The following is a 23,246-nucleotide window of genomic DNA, read 5'->3' as shown; positions in this document are numbered from 1 at the left end:
GGTAGTATTTTAGTTCATCTCCTTTGTTATTAAAATACACACCAACATGCTTTTGAAGTAGTTTTTTTTTAATTAAATTATTTGACAGAGACACAGGGAGAGAAGGAACACAAGTAGGGAGAGTGGGAAAAGGAGAAGGGGCTCGATCCCAGAACCCTGGGATCATAACCTGAGCTGAAGGCAGATGCTTAATGACTGAGCCACCCAGGCACCCTGCTTTTGAAGTATCTGAAATAATAAACTGCTTCTGCATATCTAGCCTACAGGGGAGAGGACACTCTGCTTTCTGTTAGAACAAGAGTCTTACCACTTATCAATCTCCGATATCTAGAGAGGAGTCATTTAAAAAACATGAAAGTGTCCAAAAGTCAATGAGATCAGGGGAAGCAATGAAAACAGAAAAATGAAGCACAACTATTAGAGGATACTCATGGATATGAATAAAATAGCACAAAGAATGCTTGAGAATATCCAAGTGACAGCCTTCTGAACTCAGACAAAAGACTTTCAAGAGATATAAACTTGATATCCCAATTTAATATTTAGAAGGTGACTTAAAGAGTGCAAAATACTGATTATATATGAATTTATAGTCTGAAAGATCAAGTTCAAGGAATGTCACAGAGAAGAGAGCCAAAACTGAAGAAATTGTAAAAAATAAGGGAAAAAAAAAAGAAAAAGAACCAAAGCCTAGGTCCAGGATATAACAGAAATTCCAGAAGGAGAAGTAATATAATATATAAGCAGAAAAGTTAAACAAATAATGGATATATTAATAGAAAATATTTCTGTTATATTAATAACAAAATAACAGTATTCACAAATTCCAGGTCATCTTAATGAGAGAGTACATAAGGCATGATCCGAAATTTAAGGATGAAGGGAAAGTTTTATAAGCTTCAGGTAGAAAGAAAAACTTACACACTAAGAGAAGGTCAGATTGGCCTTAAATATCTTAACTGCACAAAGTAAACTGAGGACTATGGAATGACGTATACAGACCACGGAGATATAGGGCTGAGACCCAAGAATCCGTACTATCATCAGTGCAGAATATATCACCCACATACCTACTTCAGGAAAATAAGAAGAGCCTCTATCCAAAAGCAAGAACAGGAGACCAGGAGCAGGAAGTTATCAAAATACTAGGGGAGTTGTCATTGACCACTCTCTAATGTCCAGTTTTAGGTAGTTTTCAACTGTGAGTCTTGTTCTCAAACTGTACACCGTTGAATCTAAAGAGACAACCTGCCCATCACAATTCCAACACGCAATGCTGACACAAGCAGAGTACAAGTAATATACACATTCTGGCTCAAAAATGGACTCAAGAAGACACACAAAATCAGGAGTCCTCAACAACTATGAAACCCAAATGGGAAATTTGGGGCATTCCTGGATTAGTTCTCAAGGTCAAGGAATGCTTCTCTATGACTCTTGGTTCTTCTCTCTAGACTCTTGGTCCCTCCCTGAGGAACCAAAAAAAATCATCTTTACTTTTAAAGGCAGCACATTTTCTTGCAGCTGGATTGTTCTCTCAGTCTTCCACTGCTTCCTGCTGGTAGAAGGCTGGGAGTCCAAATGCATCTCCTCCTTCTCAGTCTTTGCCTGATAAGGCTTCTCACCTATGCCTCTTTTGAAAACCTTGTGGGTTTCCTATGAATCTTTTTATTAGATCAAATCCAGAGCACTGTCATGAAAATTTGGTCTAAGGATACAGACAAAGATGTGACTATAAAATAATTGATTTCCTGAAATCTTAAAAAAAATACATGTCTTAGAGTCACACCTTTGGCTTTTATCTTTAGACCAAATGTTCACAGTAGTGCCCAGGATTTATCTTTGTCCAGAAGTCATTTCTTCATTCTGGCATTGTGATAGTTTGGAGGAGCTGGGGATGTTTAAAACCATTAATTCTTGGGTCCCCTGGTGGCTCTGTAGTTTAAGCATCTGACTCTTCATTTTGGCTCAGGTCATGATCTCAGGGTTGGGAGACTGAACCCTGTGGTGGGTTCCTAGCTCAGTGTGGAGTCTGCTTGAGATTCTCTCCCTCCCATTGCCCCTCTCCCTGTGCATGTACCCCCCCACCCCTGAAATAAATAAATAAATAAATAAATAAATAAATAAATAAATAAAATCTTAAAAAAATATATCAGTTCTTGGCTCCTTTTTGTTTAATGATCCTCCCCTCAGTTTATCCCTCTCTGCTCTCATTTTACTAAGTATCAAGAAGAAGATTACAACACCAACACTTTGTTTGGAAATCTTATCTAGATGACACAGTTTAGTGGGAAAATATTTTAATTTCCACAGAGCTACAGGAACAGTTCAGCTAAGTTTCCTGCTTCCACATATAATAGGGCTCCTTCCTCCAATTTCCAGTAATATTTTCCTCACTTTATTGTAAGATCTCACTCATAGTGTCCTCAACGTCCAACGTTTTGCAATTTGTCTGCAAGGTTGCAAGCCTTGAAACCCTCACTAACACCTTTCTCATGGCCACTGGTGGATGCAAAGCCATGCACTTATTTCCACATACCAAAATAGATTTCAGTTACCCATTTATACATTTAAAAAATGCCCCCAAAGTCAGCATATGGAAAGATGAATACAAACTTTTGGTGTCTTACAGCATTCATTATTTAGGAACAACCAGTAGAAGCTTAGATGGCTGGTTCTGGCTCAGGGTCTCTCAGCGTTGGGCAAGGTGTGCTCACCTAAAGGCTTCCCTCGGGGAGGATCCCTCACAGGGCTGTTGGAAAGCCTTGGATGATCTATCCCTAGGTTCACTCACAAGGTCTCTGCACAGGATTGCTTCATATTGTGGCAGCTAGCTTCCTCCAGGGCCAGCAATCCAATAAAGATCACCCTAATTGAAGTTACAGTCTTTTAATAACCTAATTTAGAAAAGGCACTCCATCACTTCTGCCATTCTAGTCACTAGAAGTTAGTCAAAAATTTCAGCCCACACTCAGAAGGAGAAATTCTATGGGGCATTATATTAAAACCTGGGGATCTTTGGGGGCCTAGTTTGGAGGCTATCTACTATAATGATAAGATTATGAGTAGTATGCTATTTTTTTGTGTGTAAGAATAACAGAAATAGAAACACATATATCTTTTCTTATATCATCAAAATGAGACAATGTAAGGATAAAACAAAAACTAATAAAAATGGTTTCCTAAAAAGAGAGGTAGAAAATAGGAAGGGACAAAAATCAGAACTATATCTCTCTACGTGCCTTGTTTGGTAGGTTTGATTGTTGGAAATATGTTAACTATTTCACATAATGAAAATCTCAAAAGAAAAGAAGCAATCCTTAAATATGAGATCTTTGCTTACATACTTCAACAGTAGTATCAACAACAATTGAATTGGACCCATCCATAAAACTGAGAATTTTTCTCTTTTGAAATATATTTCTAAAATAAAAGTATTTAATGTTCCTGTAGCTGAAAAGCTTAGAATCAGTAGCAAAAATAACACCCTAGTAACCAGATTATGGGAACTGAATTTCATTTCCCATTAAGACAAACAAAGGTTCCTAGGGAAAAGAATGGATTCCAGGTCTAGAGCTGGAAATGTACAAGATAAATGAGGATATCTTGTGATTGATCACAACAAAGCTATTAAGGTCCATGGGTACCTGATAAAAACACAAAGATGTCAAGTGAAGCAGCTCCTTCTGGTTAAAGACCAGGCAATTAAAATCCCCAAAAGAATAATGACTCTGATGGGTTGAAATGTATTACATATACAAAACTCCATTTTTAAAGATATTTCTAAGGGAGGAGGGTATTCTTTTGTGTTTGCTGGAACATATTCAATATTTCTGAAAAATGGTTGTTAAGGGTTAAGAATCAAGCATATTCTCTATAAGGAATTGATTTCAAGACAATCCTATAGTTTTAAAAGATAATAGTTTATAAATTCAGGAATAAAATTAAATCAGAATATGACAATTTTACAAACCCTAATGAAATAATGTATCAATGCAATGATCACCCAAGGCTAAAAAGCTATTAGGTAGACATTTGGTGGAGAATTTTCTAATGGATGTATTGGGCTGACAACTCTTGAGCCCTCTAATCAATGGAGCAGTCAAACTTTTGGGGGTTTTTTTTGATGTGATTTAGTTGAATACATATAGCACTTCTTATGAATTACTCTGGAAAAAAAAAAACCAATGTCCTCACATTTCTAAGTCACATTACTACATAACAGAAGTTAGAGACTTAGATGACTACAATAAATGAGGCCATGAGGATACAATCAATTGTATATACACACACAATACACACACACACACACACACACACACTGCTCCATCAGAAATTTAAGAATCTAAAGTAACTGTAGGGGAATATTTAAATCATCTTAGAGTGTTATAAAGACCTATATAGGTATGTGAGCAAAAGTATAATTGTTATATAATTATTAAAAGCAGATTTATAAAATGTACCTCACCTTTAAGTACACACTGCGATTATTATTAAGAAAATTAATCTTTGACTTCAAAGACCTCACAACTGATTTGTAGAAACAGATTATTCTATAAATGATGGGGAAAGTTAGGGGTCATAGAAATTATTATAGACCCCAAAGCAGTCTAGAAACAGTGTCTCTACAACTGAATGTCTGTCTCAGAGCCTCTGTTTCCTAATCTATTAAATGGCAAGTTTTCGTTCTGTTTTGGTTTTTTTTGCTTAACACATGGCATTCCAAGAAGACTGAATGAAATAATGTATTTAAAGCATCTGCAAATCTAAATCAGTCTTCACATAAATTATAACCAGGTAGTATACATAATAGCAACAAGTGACTGGAACAGACAACATAGTCCCAGGTATTTCAGGGCGGGAATCACACCAAACCAAGAGGGAGTTTATGTAAATTTTCTGGGAAGGTCAGAGCTTGAGTTTCTTCCAGTTACATCCTAAGAGATCCTGCCTTTGATTCGAAATACCTGCCTCAGCATCTGGTACTGTTCGTGGTGGACAGTCCAAACCAACGTTTGTTGCATAAATGAAGGCGGCGGAATAATACGCTGTTAAGGCAAGTTAAAGTGTCCGCTGAGTTGGATGGGTTCCAGATGAAGGCTCTGGCTAACGATGGCACAAAAATCAACTTTTTTTAGGGGTGCCTATTTGGTTGGGGCAAGGGACATGCTATTGTTCCTTAAGCTTTCAGATTTTTTTCCTCCCTTCAATCAAGTAGTTTTCTTTCTCTCTTAAAATGATTATGTTCTCAATAGGGCAGAAAGAAATTTTAACTGAAAACATGGGAAGATACTGCTCGCTATGGTAAGCGAGAAAAGAAACATAATCTTCTGAACTTTTATCAAATATAGATTCTTTATAAATGAATGAGTCATTTATAAAATTTTCAATCTTTACACAGTTTATATTTTTTTCTTAAAGGATACCGTCCTGAGCTTCTAGGTACTAAATAGTTTTGCCTATAGCAAAAACCCATATATTGCCTCCAGTTAGAATTCAATACTCCCTATTTTTTCCTCTCATCTTATAAAAATGATATAATTTTTAAATTAAAATTTCTTCTTCTTCTTCCCTATTACACTAGGGAATAGCCTACTTTGGAATGTTATGAGTTGGTGCGTAAAGGGGGGTTTGTTTCTCCATTGTTTTCATTTAACAAGTTGCACATTTCCATCAATCATTTGCCTCCACCAGTAATAGTAATGGTCTCCATTTCCTCCAGAAGATAAAAAGCCACGAGGCACTTTGAGTCATAGTTAACTGAAACGCGTGCATAAATCAGCCCACTCCGGGGCTCCTCGCCGCTGCTGGGCGAGAGGGCGTCGGCGAAGGGCTGCCTCGCCTGACTGCTCCGGTCTCCCCAGCAGCGGAGGGATTAGACACATGCGCACGGTTGGTCTCTTTGTGTGCACCAGGAAGGGCTCCGCGTCCCTTTGCACTTCCTAATGGGGCAAAGACCTGAAGGCGAGCGTGTGCTTAGGAACAAAAACGCACGTACACAAGGCCACCGAAATAAACAATCGTCTCGCTCCCGTTTGCCTTCCCCTCTTTGCGAGCATCCCCGCCGCCCTTTCCCCGGTGTCCAGCTGGGGAGTGGACACTGAGAGCCCCGGAATGAGGAGCCGTGTCCTCAGGAATCCCGCACCCGGGAGAGCAATGCGGGCAGAGGGAGCCGGGCGGGGGCGGGGGGGTGCGACCCCGGGCGCGGGGAGCGGGAGGAGCTCCCCGCCCGAGTTGCGAGGGATGAAGCGAGTCTTGCGAGCGTCTCCGAGCGCAGCCACCCCGCGGGCCAGGAGGAGGGAGCCGGGCGGGAGACTCGGCCCGCCTCCCCCCCACCCCCCGCGCGCCCCTCCCCCCGCGCCGGGGAGCCGCGCGGGTGCGCTCCGGCCAGCTGTGCGCCGCCGAGTGAGGCGCCAGCCCGTGGGTGCTGCCGGGGGCGGCGGCGCGGTGGGGGCGCCCGCAGCTGGCGGCGGCGCGGGCCTGGCGCTCGGCTCGCGGCGGGGGGCGGAGGTGAGGACCGGAACGAGGAGGGCGGGCGCTGCTCGCGGCGCCGGGCCGCGTTCCCCGTCCGCGGCCGCCCTGCCACCAGCCCGCGTCCCCGCCGGCGGGAGCTCGGGGAACCGGGCGGCGGCGCGGCTGTGGCGGCGGCTGGCTGGATGCGAGACCTGCGCGGACCCGGCGGCGGACGGCGGCTCTCGACTCCGGGAAGCCGATCGCGGAGGGGACGAGCCCGAACGCGCTGGCCATGGCCTCCAACTTTAACGACATAGTCAAGCAGGGATACGTGAAAATCCGCAGCAGGAAGCTGGGGGTGAGTTGCTCGCGTTCGGCGCGGCCGGCTGTGGTGGGGGGCGGGGGGCGGCGGGGAGAGGTGACCCGCGCGGGGACGGGGGCATAGAAGAGCTGACAGCCCGCTTGTTGCTCGGCCGGTGTGGGGGCCCGCACCTGCCTCGGGGGGCTCTGCACACCGGGTCGAGGCTTCCGGGAGCGCCCGGGTCCCCATCCTCACGTGCACGGCGCTGGTGTGGACCAGACTGGGAAGTCGTGTAGACGAAAGGGACTGTCAGTTTTAAGATGAATTTGCCTCGGCGGGGCCTTATGTATAGTGCAGCCCACAGCGCTCTGTTCTCAAAGTGTGCGCCTTCCCGGAGGCTTGCGCGGCGTGCAGGAGGTGCACGGACCCTCCTGTGTGTGTATCTAGAATCACCATTTTCTAGTCCCCGCTTCCCGAGCCCATTTCGAAATTCTCTTTCGATGCCCTACCCGCGCCGCGCGTCCCCGCCGGCGACGGCCAGCGACTTTACTGCGCCCTGAGCAGTTGCCCAGTGGCAGGCTCCTTGGCCCTTTGCGCGCCCGGACAGGTGTACCTGCGCCCGTGGCCAGGCAGGCGTGTGCTCACGGCCGCTGACACGGCAGCGTTCGCGACAGCAAAGTTTATGGAGACCCTGTCATAGTTTTCTCGTGAAAGATGTTCCGCCTGACTTGGGAGAGAAACAGTGCAGACCCCCCGGGGGTTCAGAAGTTCTCTAGTGTCCACTCGGGGAGGTAAGAGGGACGCGCCGACGGTCTCCGACGACCCGGAGTGGAGCCGAGAGGCGGGAGGGGCGGGGCGGGCGCGGAGCTGCCCGGGCTTGGCGGAGCCCAGGGAGCGTGGGCGCGACGCTCGGGGGTCGCGGTGGAGGCCGTGGGGCCCGCGCGCTACGGGAGGTGGCCGACCCGGAACGACCTTGGCAGGCCGGACCAGAGCAGGAAGGGAAGCTCGGTGTTGGGGGGCGAAAGGGCCCCTTAGCCGGATTCCCGGGCTGTTTCTGTACCTCCCTGTTCTCAAAGTTCCAGTTCTGCGAAGCTCCGGAATCCTGGGGCAGAGCGGCCTTGAACGAGAACATTCCCCGCGTTCTCTGCTGACTGGATGAATCCTCCAACTTGGAAAGAAAAGGAGCGAGAAGTTCGTTTATTTCCTCACTCAGAAAGAAAAAAAGAAAAACAAGGCTACATAGATCTCTGGAGAATTGAACTAACGTAGGGCAGAACCCCCAAAAGAGGACGGATCACTACGCACCCAGAAGTCGCCTTGTCAGGAGTTGGTGGACGCAGGTGTGGGGGAGCGGGCGGGGGGAGGGGGAAAGGCAGACTTGGCTTTTGGGGCTGCCCCTTTCGGGGTTCACTCTGAAGATGCAGACTGTACCCCGAGGAGACGAGAGACCCGTTCTCGAACTTGGGCAGCTCTGTGGGAGCGCGGAGTGCCAAACGCGGGGACCGCGCAGCCGCCCACCCCGCCGCCCGGCGCCTCCGTGCGCAGCTGCGCGCCCCAGCAGGGCCCGGGAGCGGCGCTCGCTGCAGCCCCTCGGCCGGGGTTGCCGGGGCTGCTCCTGCGCGGGCGGTTGCGCCTCGCTCCTCTCCAGCCAGATGAGGAAGAGCCCACGTGGGAAACTGCGCGTGGCCCGGAGGCTGACGGCTTCTCTCCGCCGGGACGCACTGCTCCAATCTGTCACCCGCACCGGCCGAGCAAGAAAGAGCTGGAGGGGAGCAGCGTTTCAGGAACTTGACCTTTGAAGCCCTTTGCTCTCCCGCAGGGTGCTTGCTCGTCGTTCTCGCTCTTTCCGTCTTCTTGGAATCTCAGTTGTGTCTGACTCCTCAAACGGTAGAAGCTGGTGGATGATTCAGGCCCCCCGGGGAGAAGTGTATCTGCTTCAACAGAGTCACGAAGTACGTGAGAATGAGTAAGGAGCGGAACCCTGAGAACCCTGCCCCTGGCCCCGGGGTCTGTAGGATTCCTCTCCCATTCCCAGCTTTCCAGGATTTCCTGCAACAAAAACTGAATATGCCACCTAATTAAAATATAGGATCCAAGGAAAGAGCTTTGACTGCTTCTTGGGTAACCATGGTGTTAACAGCCTTTGAAATGTCCTCTTAAAATACCATTCCTCCTAAAGCTGTGTGCAAATACATTTGTAATCCCAAAGTTCTCTCTTTCCATACCCACTGTTGAGAGATACATACGCCTTTGTAAAGGACACCGTTCCGAGAAAACAATAAAAATACGTTTATATATAAATTAATTTTGTCTTCCATTTCTGCTTGAGAAAGGTGAACTTCAGAGTTTGGTGTTGAAATAGTTTTGTTTTGTTTTAATATTAAATCGAGATATTAAGTTAAATTAACCTTGATTACTTTGAAGAATATTATGTATTAAAAAAACTTTAGACTTTCTATTCAGAAAATTCTAGTATTCAGAAGGGTGACTTCATATGACACAACTTCATCTACATGTTTCTGTGAACCTCAGTAAGTAAGTGGGTCTTATAAGATAGTGAAACTCTAAGCAGATAATGGGTGCCTTACACATGAAAATTTCTATCCCAAATCATAGAAACAGGATTTATCTAAATATTAAAATGTCATTTTCATAGTTAATAGTACATATTACTTCTTTTATGGACTCAGAACTACAGATTTTTCCAAATAAAATAATTTTAACTCAGAAGTTGCATAATGATTCTTATGATATTTAAATATCAAAATAAAAATTCCAATAAAATATGCACAGCTATTTGATTTATGATGTACAGAACTCATGCTTTCAAAAATCAAATTTTATAATATTCTAAAGGAAAAAAAAAAAACCCTTGGCATGAAGGCAGTGACATCAGAGATTATTATGACATGAAAATATATTTTGAGGTGAAATGTTCTACTGTACCCTTTGCTCCTCATAAGTTAGTGCTCCCTATTGTGCAGAAGGAGGGCAGAGAAGTGCTACTTGCCCTCTAGGCTGGGGGACAACCCTGATGCAGGTGCTTCCAGTTCGAAGTGGTTGAAAGAGCCCTTGCCATGTGTCTTCTTAGAGAATCTAGTGCTACCTGTTGAGGCCACTTCCCTAGCCAGTTATTTGGGTGAAGTAGTAAGTGTTAAACAATTTTTTAGAATGTTTGCTTTGAAACTTGTCTTGACTCATTAATCAGCCTATCTTCCATTCAGGAAAATAATTTTGAAAAAAAAATGGTATTATCCTGGATTTTACCCCTGTCCTTTAAAAATATGTTTATTCGATAATTAATTTTTTATTTATTTTTTAAAGATTTTATTTATTAATTTGATAGAGAGAGTTCACAAGTAGGCAGAGAGGCAGGCGGAGTGAGAGGGAGAAGCAAGCTCCCTGCTGAGCGGAGAGCCTGATGCAGGGCTAGATCCCAGGACCTTGAGACCATGACCGGAGCTGAAGGCAGAGTCTTAACCCACTGAGCCACCCGGGTGCCCCTAATCATTAAGTTTTTAAAGGTATTAGGTCATTAAATATATAACGACATGACTCTTACAGTCATTTGTTCATAGTGTGTGTTGATTTTTCATTATAACGTATCACTGTTTCTATGGATATATTGTTTTCCTTTTCATGATTTAAAAGCTCTTAAATTGTTCAATTCCTTTTGCTCTCTTAATGTTGCATGGTTAGTATTAAAATTCACAAGATACCATGCTGGTCAGTGTTTTGTGTCTAAGAAAAGGTTACTTAAAACACTAAATAAAAGAAAAAAAAGCAAAAGCATTTTGGTCAAAATTGTTTATCACTTAGCCTTTATTACCTGTTTTCTTCTGAACAATGATAGGTTAAATTAAGTCAGCAAGGCATGTACTATAAAATATCCAACCCATTCTTGGTTTGCAGATAAACTAGGAACTCAACCACGGAAACAATTAATACAACTTTACGCATGGCTTATTGACTCTATAATGTAGCAAAGGTAAATGCAGCCTTATGGAGGGAAATCATCATCCCTACCATTAAGTTCACTGTAAACATCCACGGTACACATAGTTTGACGAATTCTGGACTCAGGCCTCACATCATTGTTTTCAAGGAATTCTGTTCAAATACATCAGTGTGAACAGTCACAGGCACATTGTGCACAGACAAATAGCATTTTACAGAAATTGTTTTCTATTTCTTTTTCAAAGTCAGGTGAAGGATTTGTATTGCTTTGTGTGAGTATCAAAGGAACGTCTCAAGATACAGTTGGGCTTTGCATATTCAACAAATGATCAATAATTATGGAGCATCTACTGTTTATCAGCTGGCGCGTGTGTATGTGTATGTGTGAGAGACAGACTGTGAATGTCCCACTGCGAGTGTCATGTTGTATTATCAGGGTTAGTAACAGTAAATACCTACTACATCACTACTACTCATAGTACATTAGGCCAGTAATAGTCACTTTACCCCAACCTGGCTATAAGGGAAGCAGGGAAATGTAAAGGAACACGTTTGGAGTGTGTGATGAGCCCCAATTTCATGAGCTGAACATCTATGCAGGATTTCCTCTTTTGCATAGTCTCCATTTGCTTCAGCAACTTACTATGGATTCATCTACATCTTGTCCTCTCTCCCTCCTTTGTTTTTGTTTTTGTTTTTTCTCCATCCTCGATTAGAACCTTGAGACACTTCCATCCCTGGCTTGATGATTATTGATCTTCTTTCTATAAATTCTTTGGCTTTTCCTGTCCTTCCACAAAAAGTTTTCTTCTGATGATGGAAGAGAGTACTTTTTCATGAAACATGTTTATGAAAATTTACCCCTTTACAGAAGTTCATTCATTAATATAAATGGGAATTTTCGTGTGTGCATTTGCATTTTTTGGTTGGTTAGGCAATTAAAAATTCCTCTGGTTTCCCAAATATCTAGAAAGTATTTTATGAAGAATAACTCTATCTTGTACGACATGCATTACCAATTTTCCAGGAAGTAGATGCATTAAATATATTTAAGATAAAATATGTAAATAACTTAATGATTTTGACCATTCAAAAGTTCAAAAGAACTCTCATGATCATTACTTCAGGTATGAATTCTCAATCTATGGATTTAAGACATGGACATTGTATTGGGCATACTTAACCTTTTCTCTTTCTAGAATATTCTGTATCCTGGACATTGTTTTCTAAAAAGGATCATTATAGCCATGGTTATTATTTATCTCTTTCTCATTAAATATAGAATTTAGAATGTATGAAAAGTCTAATTATTTTAGCTATTTTTATTTTTGATTTTTATTTGTGGTGAGTATAATTATGAGTTTAATACTGTATACATTCCACTTAATTTCTTTATCTCTGTCTGTATCTATTTATCTATCTATATAGCTCTACAAGAATTACTGGATCTTAGAATTTTAGAGTTGAAAAAAGTCTTGTATATGTTCTGTAGAATCCCTATATATTAATTTGTTTGCAGTTGTGTGTGTGTGCACGTGACGTTTCAGGTATTTTCAGAAATTAGTGAGATTTTTTGTCTTTTTAAAAAGTCCTTATGCGTGCATATGGTCATGCCTGATGTTCTTTGAACTTTCGAGACTTAGAGCCAAAGACAAGGAAAATAAAAGTAAGCCTAACGGTAAAAATACTTTGCTGGATTTTGATATTAAATAATTATGTCTATACACTACCTGGGGCAAGCCGTTAAATCAGGAGTGAGATATAAAAGCTCACATCTCAGTTTTTATCTTAATGTATTTACACATGACTGCTGGCAAGGTGAATCTCAAAAGATGGCATTTCTTCAGATAACAAAGATTATACTCAGTACTCTGGGAAATCTTTTAAATGACCAAAATAAATAAATGACCAAAATAAATTTATAAGTGGGTAATCATACAGTGGTCAAATATTTGCAAGATTTACATTGCCAGTTTCCTTAAATGCCTTTCAGAAGTGCTCAGTAATGGTTGATATTTAGGATCAGTCTGAAATAACACACAAAAATAGTTTAATCTGAAGCCCAAGTCTTTGAAATAGGTGTGACCCATTTTTGTTGAAGTATTTTCGTTGTAATATTTTGTTCCGTTTGGATCATAATAACCCATATGAATAATATTGACTAGGACTAAATAAGTATTCTTGTCTTTGGTCTGTTTCTGTTTACATCCTCTTCATTTTAGAGACTATGCAAAGATAAAAGGCAAGCAATAGAAACAAAATAAAAATTACCTGTTTTCCCACCATCTAATGATCTTTTCTGGATTTCATAACTTTTGAAGTTTTAGCTTTAAGGAAAAAATAATTTCTATCCAATGGGACAAACTAGTTAAAAGAGAAAATACTCTGATTCCTTTACTTCAGTGTTACTGCTTTTGTCTCATGTGACTCACAGTATTTTCTTTTTTTCTTCAAGCTCTGGTAACTTTGACCAAAGAGCTCAAGAATATAGGTAGAGAGCATTTTCACTAACGTTCTGCATAGATCTCCACTAGTTCTATTTTACAACACAGAGCAGGATTATCCTTTGAGTATTTCCTTTTCATATTATAACACTATTCCTCAATGAGACTAGTACACCTGTCAGTCAAATCGAATGAATAAGAAATGATATATTGTTATTAGTGGAGAACAGGAACTCATGTACTAAAGAAATATTCTCATGTTGTTTGAAATAAATGGTGGTTGTAATATTTGGAACATGCACAAAATATTTCTCCCGTTATTGTACTAAATTCATTGTAAAAGCTTGGCTAATATTTTGGCTTAATAGTAAAATGATTGAGAGGACGAACACTTTGAAGTTTGATTTGAGGCTTCATAATAGTAACATAATCATTTTGCATTTTGCTGTATTGTTTTACGGCTTATAAAGAATTTCCACATATATTAGCTTACATAATTTTCCCAGCATACTTTTGAAAGTATATTTAATTTTACCCTCATTTAATTTAACCTTTTATACATAAACGAAAATCCAGAGGAAGTAAAGTGAATCCGCCAGACTTAGAGACAGACTGGGTTTGTCTGTGGATGTGTATACTCAAATCTAGGTATCCTAACTTCAGGTGCAGTGTCATATCTACAATGCAACAGCTTCCACTTTGTAGTACATGTAGACAAGCAATGACAAAGCTATGTGTACTGTTCAAAGTAAATGTGTTTTCTTCAGTTGGTTGCCTGGTGTAAAGCTAATATTATCACTCACTTGACTCGACTCTAAGTTATTTACATTGCAGACGAAAATGCTACCGGCAGGTGGGAGGTGGTGGAAATGGCTGAAGGCGATGGAAAGACAGACTTCCAGTTGTAAGCTAAGTAAGTTCTGGAAATGCAGTGTCGAGCATGGTGACTGTAGCTGACAATACAGTATTGCTTTTTTTAAAGTTCCTAGGAGAGTAGATCTTAAAAGTTCTCGCGAGAAAAAAAGTTGTAATTAGGTGAGGAGATGGATGTGAACTAAACTTACGGTGGTGATCATTTCACAATGTGTACATATATCAAATCATTGTATCGTACACTGTAAACTTACACGATGTAAGGTATCAATTACATCTCAATAAAACTGGAAAAAAATGCTATTTAGTGAGAGGATTTATGCCACGGTAAGGAGATACTATGCGGATATTTTTCCAGGCCACTTTGAATGGACGTGATTTCATTTTCACTGTACCATCGAAAAACTGGCTAATTCCTGCTTTTGAGTATAGAGAACTGGCTCCAAAATGCAGCTGATAGTGTCTGTGCAGACTTTAAAATGTTTTTAGAAAGATTTAAATCCCTTATTCTAGCATGACCTCTGTTTATGAAAAAGGATCTTTCAAGATAATTACGTAAAAGATTATGTTTTTTAAATTAACTTAATGAAAGATGAGTTCATTTAAAAAAGCATAATTTAAAAATATACATTTTTACTGGGATCTGGAAAATCAAAAGATGTTATGTAGTGATGTAGTTAGGCAGCACATAGTGTGACATTGTTACCCAAATCTGGACACACTGGGCAGTGCTGAACCATACCATGACCTCTGCCTAGGAGACTTGGTTGTTTATTTGTTGTGCTGCTTGCTACTTTTAAGGGGAAGGAATTGAAACAGATATACTTAAACGATGTTCTCTTTCTTTTTCAGTTCTCTCATTTTAAAGAAAGTCTATATGCCATTTTGTTACTTAACGTGTAGATATTTATATAAGACATATTACCTGAATAAACATGTACAGTTATTTTTCTTCTCGTGATTTTTTCCTTGTAAACATGAAATCAGTTTTCTCTTTCTTTAAAATATGTATGTATGTCTGTTTATGTGTGTGTGTGCATACATACACAGATAATGATACACATACATGTGTTATATATTAAATATAATGGTATATATTTCCAAATGACATGTAAGTCCTTACACACACACTGAATTATATACAAATATAATAGGAAGGTTAACAGGAGAAGAAAATGTTCATAAAATGTCTTAATGGCATATAAGCTAAGTTTTTATTATATAAATTCTTACATGTCCACATTATTCTTAGTTTGGATAAAACTTTGATATTAGCTGAAGTTGAAATTTAGCATGTCTTTCAAAAACTATGTCTTTTAAAGATTCTCAACCAGTACGAGAAAATTCTATATCTTTGTTTACAGAACCCTAGTGAAGTTTCTAACATACTATTCAAGAAAAAGAATGAAAACATACTTCTTACATATTTGAACTTGCTTTGGAAAGTATGACTTCTCATTTAACTTACGAGGAAGTAGGAGTGTGTCTCCCTGAATGTTTTAAGGACCCGGGGGCTGTGCTGTAGAAAGCACCCATGTCATCATTTTCCTGGTGCTTTTATAGACTTCATTACACTTGGGAATCTTTACGTATGAGCTCTGTTAAGTCTTCTAAACAAAGGCACGTTTAGTGCCAAACCATGCTGTTGAGTTTAACTGGAAGCTACCAAATTATGTATATGTGTGAAATGTGTTTTTCTGTACATTTAAAATAACAGCTATTTAAAACTCTGATGGCTGCTTAACACAACGTACCGTTGCTTTCTGATATTTTACATGATTATCTAAATTACTTAGACCTCTGTTTAAAGAAAGTGAGCCTCAGTTATGACCGCATGTTGGAGTTACTTCAAGAGCTTGTGCCTTTCCTCACTGATTTGGTCTGGCTGGGTTGTGAGCATGGATATGCTTCTGAAGTCCTGCCGGGGATTTTTACTGTGGTGCTGTGGCTGATAATCATTATCATACAGTGAGGATTTGGGGAGAAATAAGGAAAATGTGAGATCTGTTAGAACACTGTAAACTACTAAAAACACCATTATTAGTGCTGAGACTCAGGAACTGGCATTCCTGAAATAGAGAGTTATGCAATAAATCAGTCACACAATGCTAATTACTGACAGTCTGTGAGCCTTTATAATGTGAATACAAAAATGATGAAGCAGAGGTATCTTCAAGGGACAGAAATTCACTTCTGAAACAATGTGGTGGACATAACTCAGAATTTTCTAAGGACTCTGGATCATTCTTCCTGTTAGTCGTCGTGACGCCCAACGTCCGCGGGATGCCATCAATATGGCTCCTCACAAAAGACTTCCTTCTGCTACTTTGTGTATTCTCATCTAAGTGATTACAAAACCATGGCTGTTTAAATTATACTTCATTTAAAACTCGGTAAGTTCTGAATGATGCTGTAATGGTTTCCTTATTGGAGAGTCAATGAGTCAATGCTTCAGACTTTATTAAAGGAAAAACCCTGTACCTTGGAGTCCCTTTTGTATTCTTCGTAGGTCTGGGTTTATGGTTCTGCAAGGCAGCCCCTGCTGTGTAGCACTCCTGTTGTCTCCCAGGTTTCTTTTGTTCTGCTTTTTGTTCTTTGTCTCCAAATTGAGGAGACAGAACATGAGTGGATGGGTGTGGAGAGAGAATGGGACAATATGTGGCAAATACCTACTGAGTACACTCAGACAGTGTGTGCTTTGTGGTTTGCATGGAAAGTAACCCCAAGCTGAGAAATCGTGAATAAAGAAGGCTTTGTTATGAGTTCCGTGCAGAAGAAATAGCATACCTAATTAATAATATGTGTCTAGATGGGTGAGGGGTATTGAGGTAAATGCCCAGAATAAAGGGTTTACAGTGTTCTAAGAACCCAAGAAGTTACTGATGTATTTTATAAGAAGGGTTAATGTTCATTCTCCACTTTGCAACATCCCTGACTGTAAAATTCATTGTAGTGAAGTAGTATTTGGGCAAGAAGACCAATCAATGGTGAGCTTTAGCATCCTAGAAAGGCCTGTTTTACTTCTAGAGGCCAGCCATGATTGAGAATCACTGACATAGAAGGTTGGTTTTCTTATTTCCTAGCACTGCAAAGAAGGAAGTTTCTAACTATCATTGTTTGCATTGAGAAGTTAGCTGTCTTATTGTCACCTTTGGAAAATCATCAGACTTTTCCCCTCTGCCTACATTTAATGCCCTCATTTTCCGGTTTTCAGGAATTTTTCTATGTTATGTGTAAATGTTATTTTAATTCTGTTTATTATTCTTGGGTTTATAATGCTTCTGGGTTTATGGCTTGATATGGTTCTTCAGTTCAGAAAAGTTATTTGCTCTTTCCCCTTCTGTCATGTCAGTTCTGTCCATTCTTTTCTCTCCTTCCTTATTCATATGTTAAATCATTTATATCATATTTCCTGTACTTTTACGCTTTTTTATTTTTCATTCTTTTGTCACTTGAAGCTTCAGGATATTTTCTTCAGATCTATCTTCCATTTCACTAATTTCCTACTCAGCTGAGAATAACCTATTAAATTTATTCATTGTATTCTGTTTAAGTTATTTTTTCAGGTCTACAATTTTCAGTTGATTCTGTTTTTTAGACTGTCGTTCAGAAATAAATTCTCAGTTTTGTCTTTGGTAGGCTTCAATACATTCAAGTAGATGATGTTCGTATTTGTGCAGCGTTTCCAATTGTCAACACGCAAGCTTCCCTGAGTTACCTAGTACACTGCTAACCGGAATGGAACATTCTCAGCTGGTTGAATTTTATAGTGATTTCTGTGTAGGGGAACAGAGGCCCTGTGGTCCTTCAGAAATCCACTAAGAGCCAAGAGAGTTGGCTATAGCTCTGCCTTAGTGCTGAGCCGCTCTTCCTGTGGTAATTTTGTCTCTGGATATTTTCAGACAAGTTATTTATCTGTGTAGGAGAACTAGAGTTCTAGTGAAATTGAAAAAAAAAAAAGATATTTGAGTGATAAGACTAAACATGGCTGGCGCAGGTAGTGTGTGCGTGTGCGTGTGTGTGTGTGTGTGTGTGTGTGTAAAAACCTGCCTCTGCATAAAAATGAGGGGGCAGTGAGTCAAGAAGCACTCAGAAGCCTACTACAGTGTTTGACTTCATGCACAAGGCCAAATATTTCTGTCCCTTTCAGCAGTAGTTTTTAATACTGGATACATATTCCAATCACAAGAGATGGTTTTGATGTTTTTGTGTGTTTGTTGTTTGTTTGTTTTTCCAATGACGTGTTCTGCTTCCAGAGATTCTTACTGAGTTGCTCTCGGGGCAACAGAATTGTTTGCTAGTTGTGTTTGTTTCATTTGGTATTAATCTACCCAAGCGATTCTACAATCAATGACATGCTTTTCACCAGAAAAGAATTCAGAACAAGTTGCTTATCTCTATATATTACCACAGAACCTTACTGAACTGGAATAAATTGGCATAGTGCGCCTCTGTAAGTAGTCGAATGAATTGACAACATGAATTAGATGTTCATCATTTAGTTTTTCAGCCAGCATTTCAGTCTTTTTCCATGTATTTGGAGAGCACCCCGCCAATATTGATATTTTGGATGTTGAAGATAAGAAATAATACTTCACATTATAGAAGATGAAGATGAAATTCCAAAAATATCTTTTGCTGCTAGGACAGGGCGTGAGAAATGAGCAAGGTGTGACCAATTACATGACCGGACGTTGAGTTAGTGATAAAAAGGGCAGCCCAGGATAGGAATCTTCTCAGGGGACAACAGAGTAATTGTTTCTACTGGATTGATTTATTGATGCAAAAGTATAAGCAATGTAAACTGTTGTACCTACTGTCCAAAGCTAATAGCCTCGTCAAGAAACTTAAAGATTTAAGAGATCACTTATGGTTGTTCAGGCTTGAACCTGGTTGTCCAGCCCTCTACTTCTAATTTGAAGTAATGAAACATTTAATGTATTTCCTTCTATCTAAATCAGCCAGTGTCAACTTCTATTACAACTGATAGCAACTAATACTTCTGACAGATAAAATGGCATTATTGGAAGTCACCCAATTAAATTTTAGAATCACTGAAGTAATTTATTTTTAATGTAGTGCCTATGAAATGCCTTTCCTTACCAAAGTGTAAACACTAGAATTCATTTTCTTTTGTAGTCACTGCCAGTTTGGACGTTTAGCACACCATTCATGAATTACACTGTTCAGTCATGGAGAAGTGTAGGAGCTTTGACGAGAGCATACATTCAGACCATATAATTAAGAGAATGTTTGTTTTAAAAGAGGGACCCACACAAACATACCCAGTGAATTTTTGGCAGAAGTGCAAAAGCATATCAGTGAAGGAAGGGTAACCTTTTCAACAAATGTTGCTGAAGCAATTGGACATCCCTGGGCAAAGTAAATGAGCCTCAACATAAACCTTACACCTGGTAACTCAAAATAGTTCAGGAGCTTAGGGTATAAAGTAAAACTATAAACTTTGTGACAAAATGCAAAAGAAGATCATTGGAAACTGGATCTGGATCAAAGAGTTCTTAGACTTGACATCAAAAGTATAAATGATAAAAGGAAAAATTGATCAATTAACCTCATCAAAATAAAAAATGTTTGCTCTGTGAAAAAGCCCATGGGGAGGATGAAAAAAAAAAGTTACCAAAGACTGGGAGAAAATATTCATAAACTACGTATCTCTAACAAAGAACAAGTATAGAAACTCTTAAAACTCTATGGTAAAAATTAAAAAGCAACAACAATTCAATTCGAAAATGGGCAAAAGACATGAACTGACACTTCACAAAAGTTGCTGTGCAGATGGCAAATAAGCAGAGGAACAGATGTTCAGTATTATTAGCCATTAGAGAGATGCAAATTAAAACCACCATGAGCTATCAATACACACCTACTGGAAAGGCTAAAATAAAAACCTGTGACAACCCCAAATGCTGGCAAGAAGGCAGAGAAACTGGATCCCTTGTACGGCGCTGTGGGAATGAGAGGTGAGGGTTCTGATACTCTGGAAAACAATTTGGCAGTTTCTTAAACCACCGTTCTACAGCCCGTCAGCTGCAGTCTTGGACATCTGTCCCGGAGACGTGAGAACTTTCTGTTCACGCGCAGATACACAGCTCTGGTGGAAACACCCCCAAACTGAAAACAAACCAGATATTCATCACTGGGTGAGGCTGAGTAAACGGTAGCATATGCGGATCCCGGGTTGCTAAGGGATCCAAAGGACTAAACTATTAACTCGCACAACAGTGAGTTTCCAGATTATGTTGAGTGTGTGAAGAAAAAAAAAAAATTCCCAAAGGTTATAAACATGTGATTTCCTTTATGTAGTATTTTTGACATATGAACTTGTGGAAGCGAAGAACAGGTTCGTAGCAGCCGGAGGGTATGGACGGGGAGGCCGGAGTGGGCTCCTGTGCGACTGTGCTGATTACAGGGTAGCGAGAGGCTTCCCCGCGGTGCTGGAAACGTCCTGCATCTCCACTGTGTTCTGTGGAGATCCCGCCTGTGATAGCGGATTAGAGTTTTATCAGATGTTCCCATAGGGGAAAACGGAGTAACGGCGGTGCGGGGTCACTGTGTGTTACTTCTTATAGCTGCATGTGCAACTACAAGGATCTCAGAATAAAAAGGGGTAGTAATTAAAAAATATAAGAGACGCCTCGAAATGTAGCCCTATTTTACAAGCAGGATAAGGACCTTTTGGGCCCCGTTATCATGGGAGTAGTTTAGAAAAATGGCAAGAGCACCGTCTTTACCATCCATCAGCCTGGGTTTAATGACTGACTCTGCCACTCAGAGTCGTGTGACCTGTGGGAAATGTCAAATACCCTCGAGCCTCACTTTGCTTAATTGCCAAATGGGTTGTAAGACCTCATTGTGTTTTGTAACATTACATAGATAATATTTCCCAAGATCTAAAACAGTGCTTGGTTGAGGATGTACAAAACCCTCAAGAAGGCTTTTAAACCAATACCGCAGACTTCTTAGGACAGCTCCTTGGAAGGGGACACACATCCCTGCAGCTCTTCTGGACTGGGGTTCCCTGAGCAAAGACAGCTTAACGTGAGTAATGCTGCAGTGAACGAGGGAGCACAGGTATCTCTATGAGATCCTGATTTTAATTTAATTTAATTTACTGTCATCTATATCCAGAAAGAAGGATTGCTGGATCATACAGTATTTCTATTTTTAATTTCTTGAGGAACCTCCATATTGTTTCTCATCGTGACTGCATCAACTTGTATTCCAGCCGACAGTGCCGAAGGCTTTCTTTTTCCCCACATGTATGCCAGTCCTGGTTATCTTGTCTTTTTGATGAGAGCCATTTAACAGGTATGAAGTGTGAGGTGGTATCTCATCGTGGTTTTGATTTGCATTTCCATGATGATTCAAAGACCTTTTTGTGTGCCTTTTGCCGTTTGTATGTCTTTTTTGGAAAACTGTTTAAGTTCTCTGCCCATTTTTTTTAACTGTATGGTTAGTTTTTTTTTGCTATTGAGTTGTATGAATTCTTGATGTATTTTGGATATTAACCCCTTATTAGATGTATGTTTCACAAGTATTTTCTCCAGCTCTACAGGTTGCCTTTTGCTTTTTGTTGGTTTCTTATGCTGTGCAGAAGCTTTAGTTTGACGTAGTCTTCCTCTCTCTTTGAATTGTGAAGAATATCAATGTTGATCATTTTGCAGCTGCAATTTAGTGTTCTCTGGGAAATGAGGTTTATATAAGCTACATTTGCCCACAGGACACCTTAATTACTGGGAGCCAAGTGGCTTGAACACTCCATTGACTCCAGAAACAAACAGCAGTGCAAAACCTTCTCTGCCTTTGATTTTGAGCTCTAAATGGAGCCACCTTGTCCAAATTTTAAAAAACATCATTACTTAGAAGAAGATAACATTCAGCAATATTTCAGTGAAATTTCATTTTTTGTCTTCTGAAAAGGATCACTTGGCTCCGTTCCCATCCAAAAAGTGTCATTAGCCGTTTTGATGCTCAAGGTGATACCGGGGTACAGCTCCTTTGGAAATGGCAGCAAAACTGTCCAGAGTGTAAAGTAAATAAAGTTCCAAATGAAGCATCTAAGAAGAAGTTTCAGATTTTATGCTTTCTGCTGATAAGTTAATTTCAATAACTGAATAGAACGTGAATGGAGAGGAGTAAAATGACTTTATAAAAAGTAAGTTTAATAACACCTGAAGTACTTGGACATCCATGAATCATCTAGGATTCAGAATCAGTGATGAAAGAAATAATTCCTTTCCGGGGCACCTGGTTGGCTCCATCATTAAGCATCTGCCCTTGGTCCAGGTCATGATCCTGGGGTCTTGGGATCGAGCCCTGCAGAGAGCTCCCTGGTCAGCGGGAAATCTGCTTCTCCCTCTCCCACCACCCCCGCTTGTGTTCCCTCTCTCCCTGTCTCTGTCTCTGGCAAATAAACAAACAAAAAAAATCTTAAAAAAAAAAAAGTAAAAGAAATAATTCCTCTGCTTTTCACTTTGAATCTGCAACATACTTGGCAATTTTTTCCATTAAAAATACCAAGGATATATTTATATATAATATGTATTAACTAAGGATAGATTAATAAGAAATTTCTCAAGGAGGAAGTGGTAAAAAGAGCCAAAAGAAAAATTGGTTTGTGCCATACATCGGGGATACAATGATAAATAAATCCCTGTGCCGGACTAGTTCAGCCTGGCAAGAAAGAGGGCAGTCAATAAGTCTTAGCTAAATTGTTAAATCAGTTCACATTCAGAACTGTGCTGCCATGGTTCTGATTGGCGTGTATAGGACTATGGGCAGTGCCTTCCTAAGCACTTGTAATTCCTCCCTCTGTAATTAACTTTAGCAGCCAATCGAATTGCAATACGAAGGCTGTAATTGGAAATATATCACCCAAAAGATGTCTTTATATTCAGTGCCTCATTTTTACAAAATATATTTAACTTCCCTGAAAATATTTTCTGAAAATTCTTTGGTAAAGCACTAAAATTTAGTTTCCTCTTAAGGAAGAATCCATATAACAACAACAACAACAGCAACAAAAAACCCCAAAGTACATTAGTTTTTTGGAGAAAATAAGTTTTGGTGTAAAGGTTACCAAAATTTAAAAAACAAAAAATAAAGCTCTACGACATTATCTTTAAATGGATTTCTCATATTGTCATGTTATATTTCATTTGCCATTTTGACTCTTTTTTCTGTATATATTTATTTTT

At 40.2% G+C, this 23,246-nt stretch overlaps 1 protein-coding gene across 5 annotated transcripts in view; it reads left to right on the top strand.

Moving 5' to 3' along the window:
• Positions 1-6,486: 6,486 nt before the first annotated feature.
• Positions 6,487-23,246, top strand: part of DOK6 (docking protein 6) — a 369,400-nt gene continuing 352,640 nt past the window's right edge. For 2 of the 5 annotated variants that reach the window (XM_047697267.1, XM_047697268.1), the window contains exon 1: positions 6,500-6,811. In XM_047697267.1, coding sequence (XP_047553223.1) covers positions 6,746-6,811 — 66 coding nt within the window. In that variant the 5' untranslated portion in view covers positions 6,500-6,745. Of the gene's footprint in view, positions 6,812-23,246 lie in introns of all 5 variants that reach the window. The other 3 variants (XM_047697266.1, XM_047697270.1, XM_047697269.1) reach the window with 3 other exon arrangements.

The sequence above is a fragment of the Lutra lutra genome, chromosome 12, assembly GCF_902655055.1.
Source record: "Lutra lutra chromosome 12, mLutLut1.2, whole genome shotgun sequence".
Lineage (NCBI taxonomy): Eukaryota > Metazoa > Chordata > Mammalia > Carnivora > Mustelidae > Lutra > Lutra lutra.
Note: the sequence above shows the minus strand (reverse complement) of the source record. Positions and strands in the feature narration are given on the sequence as shown.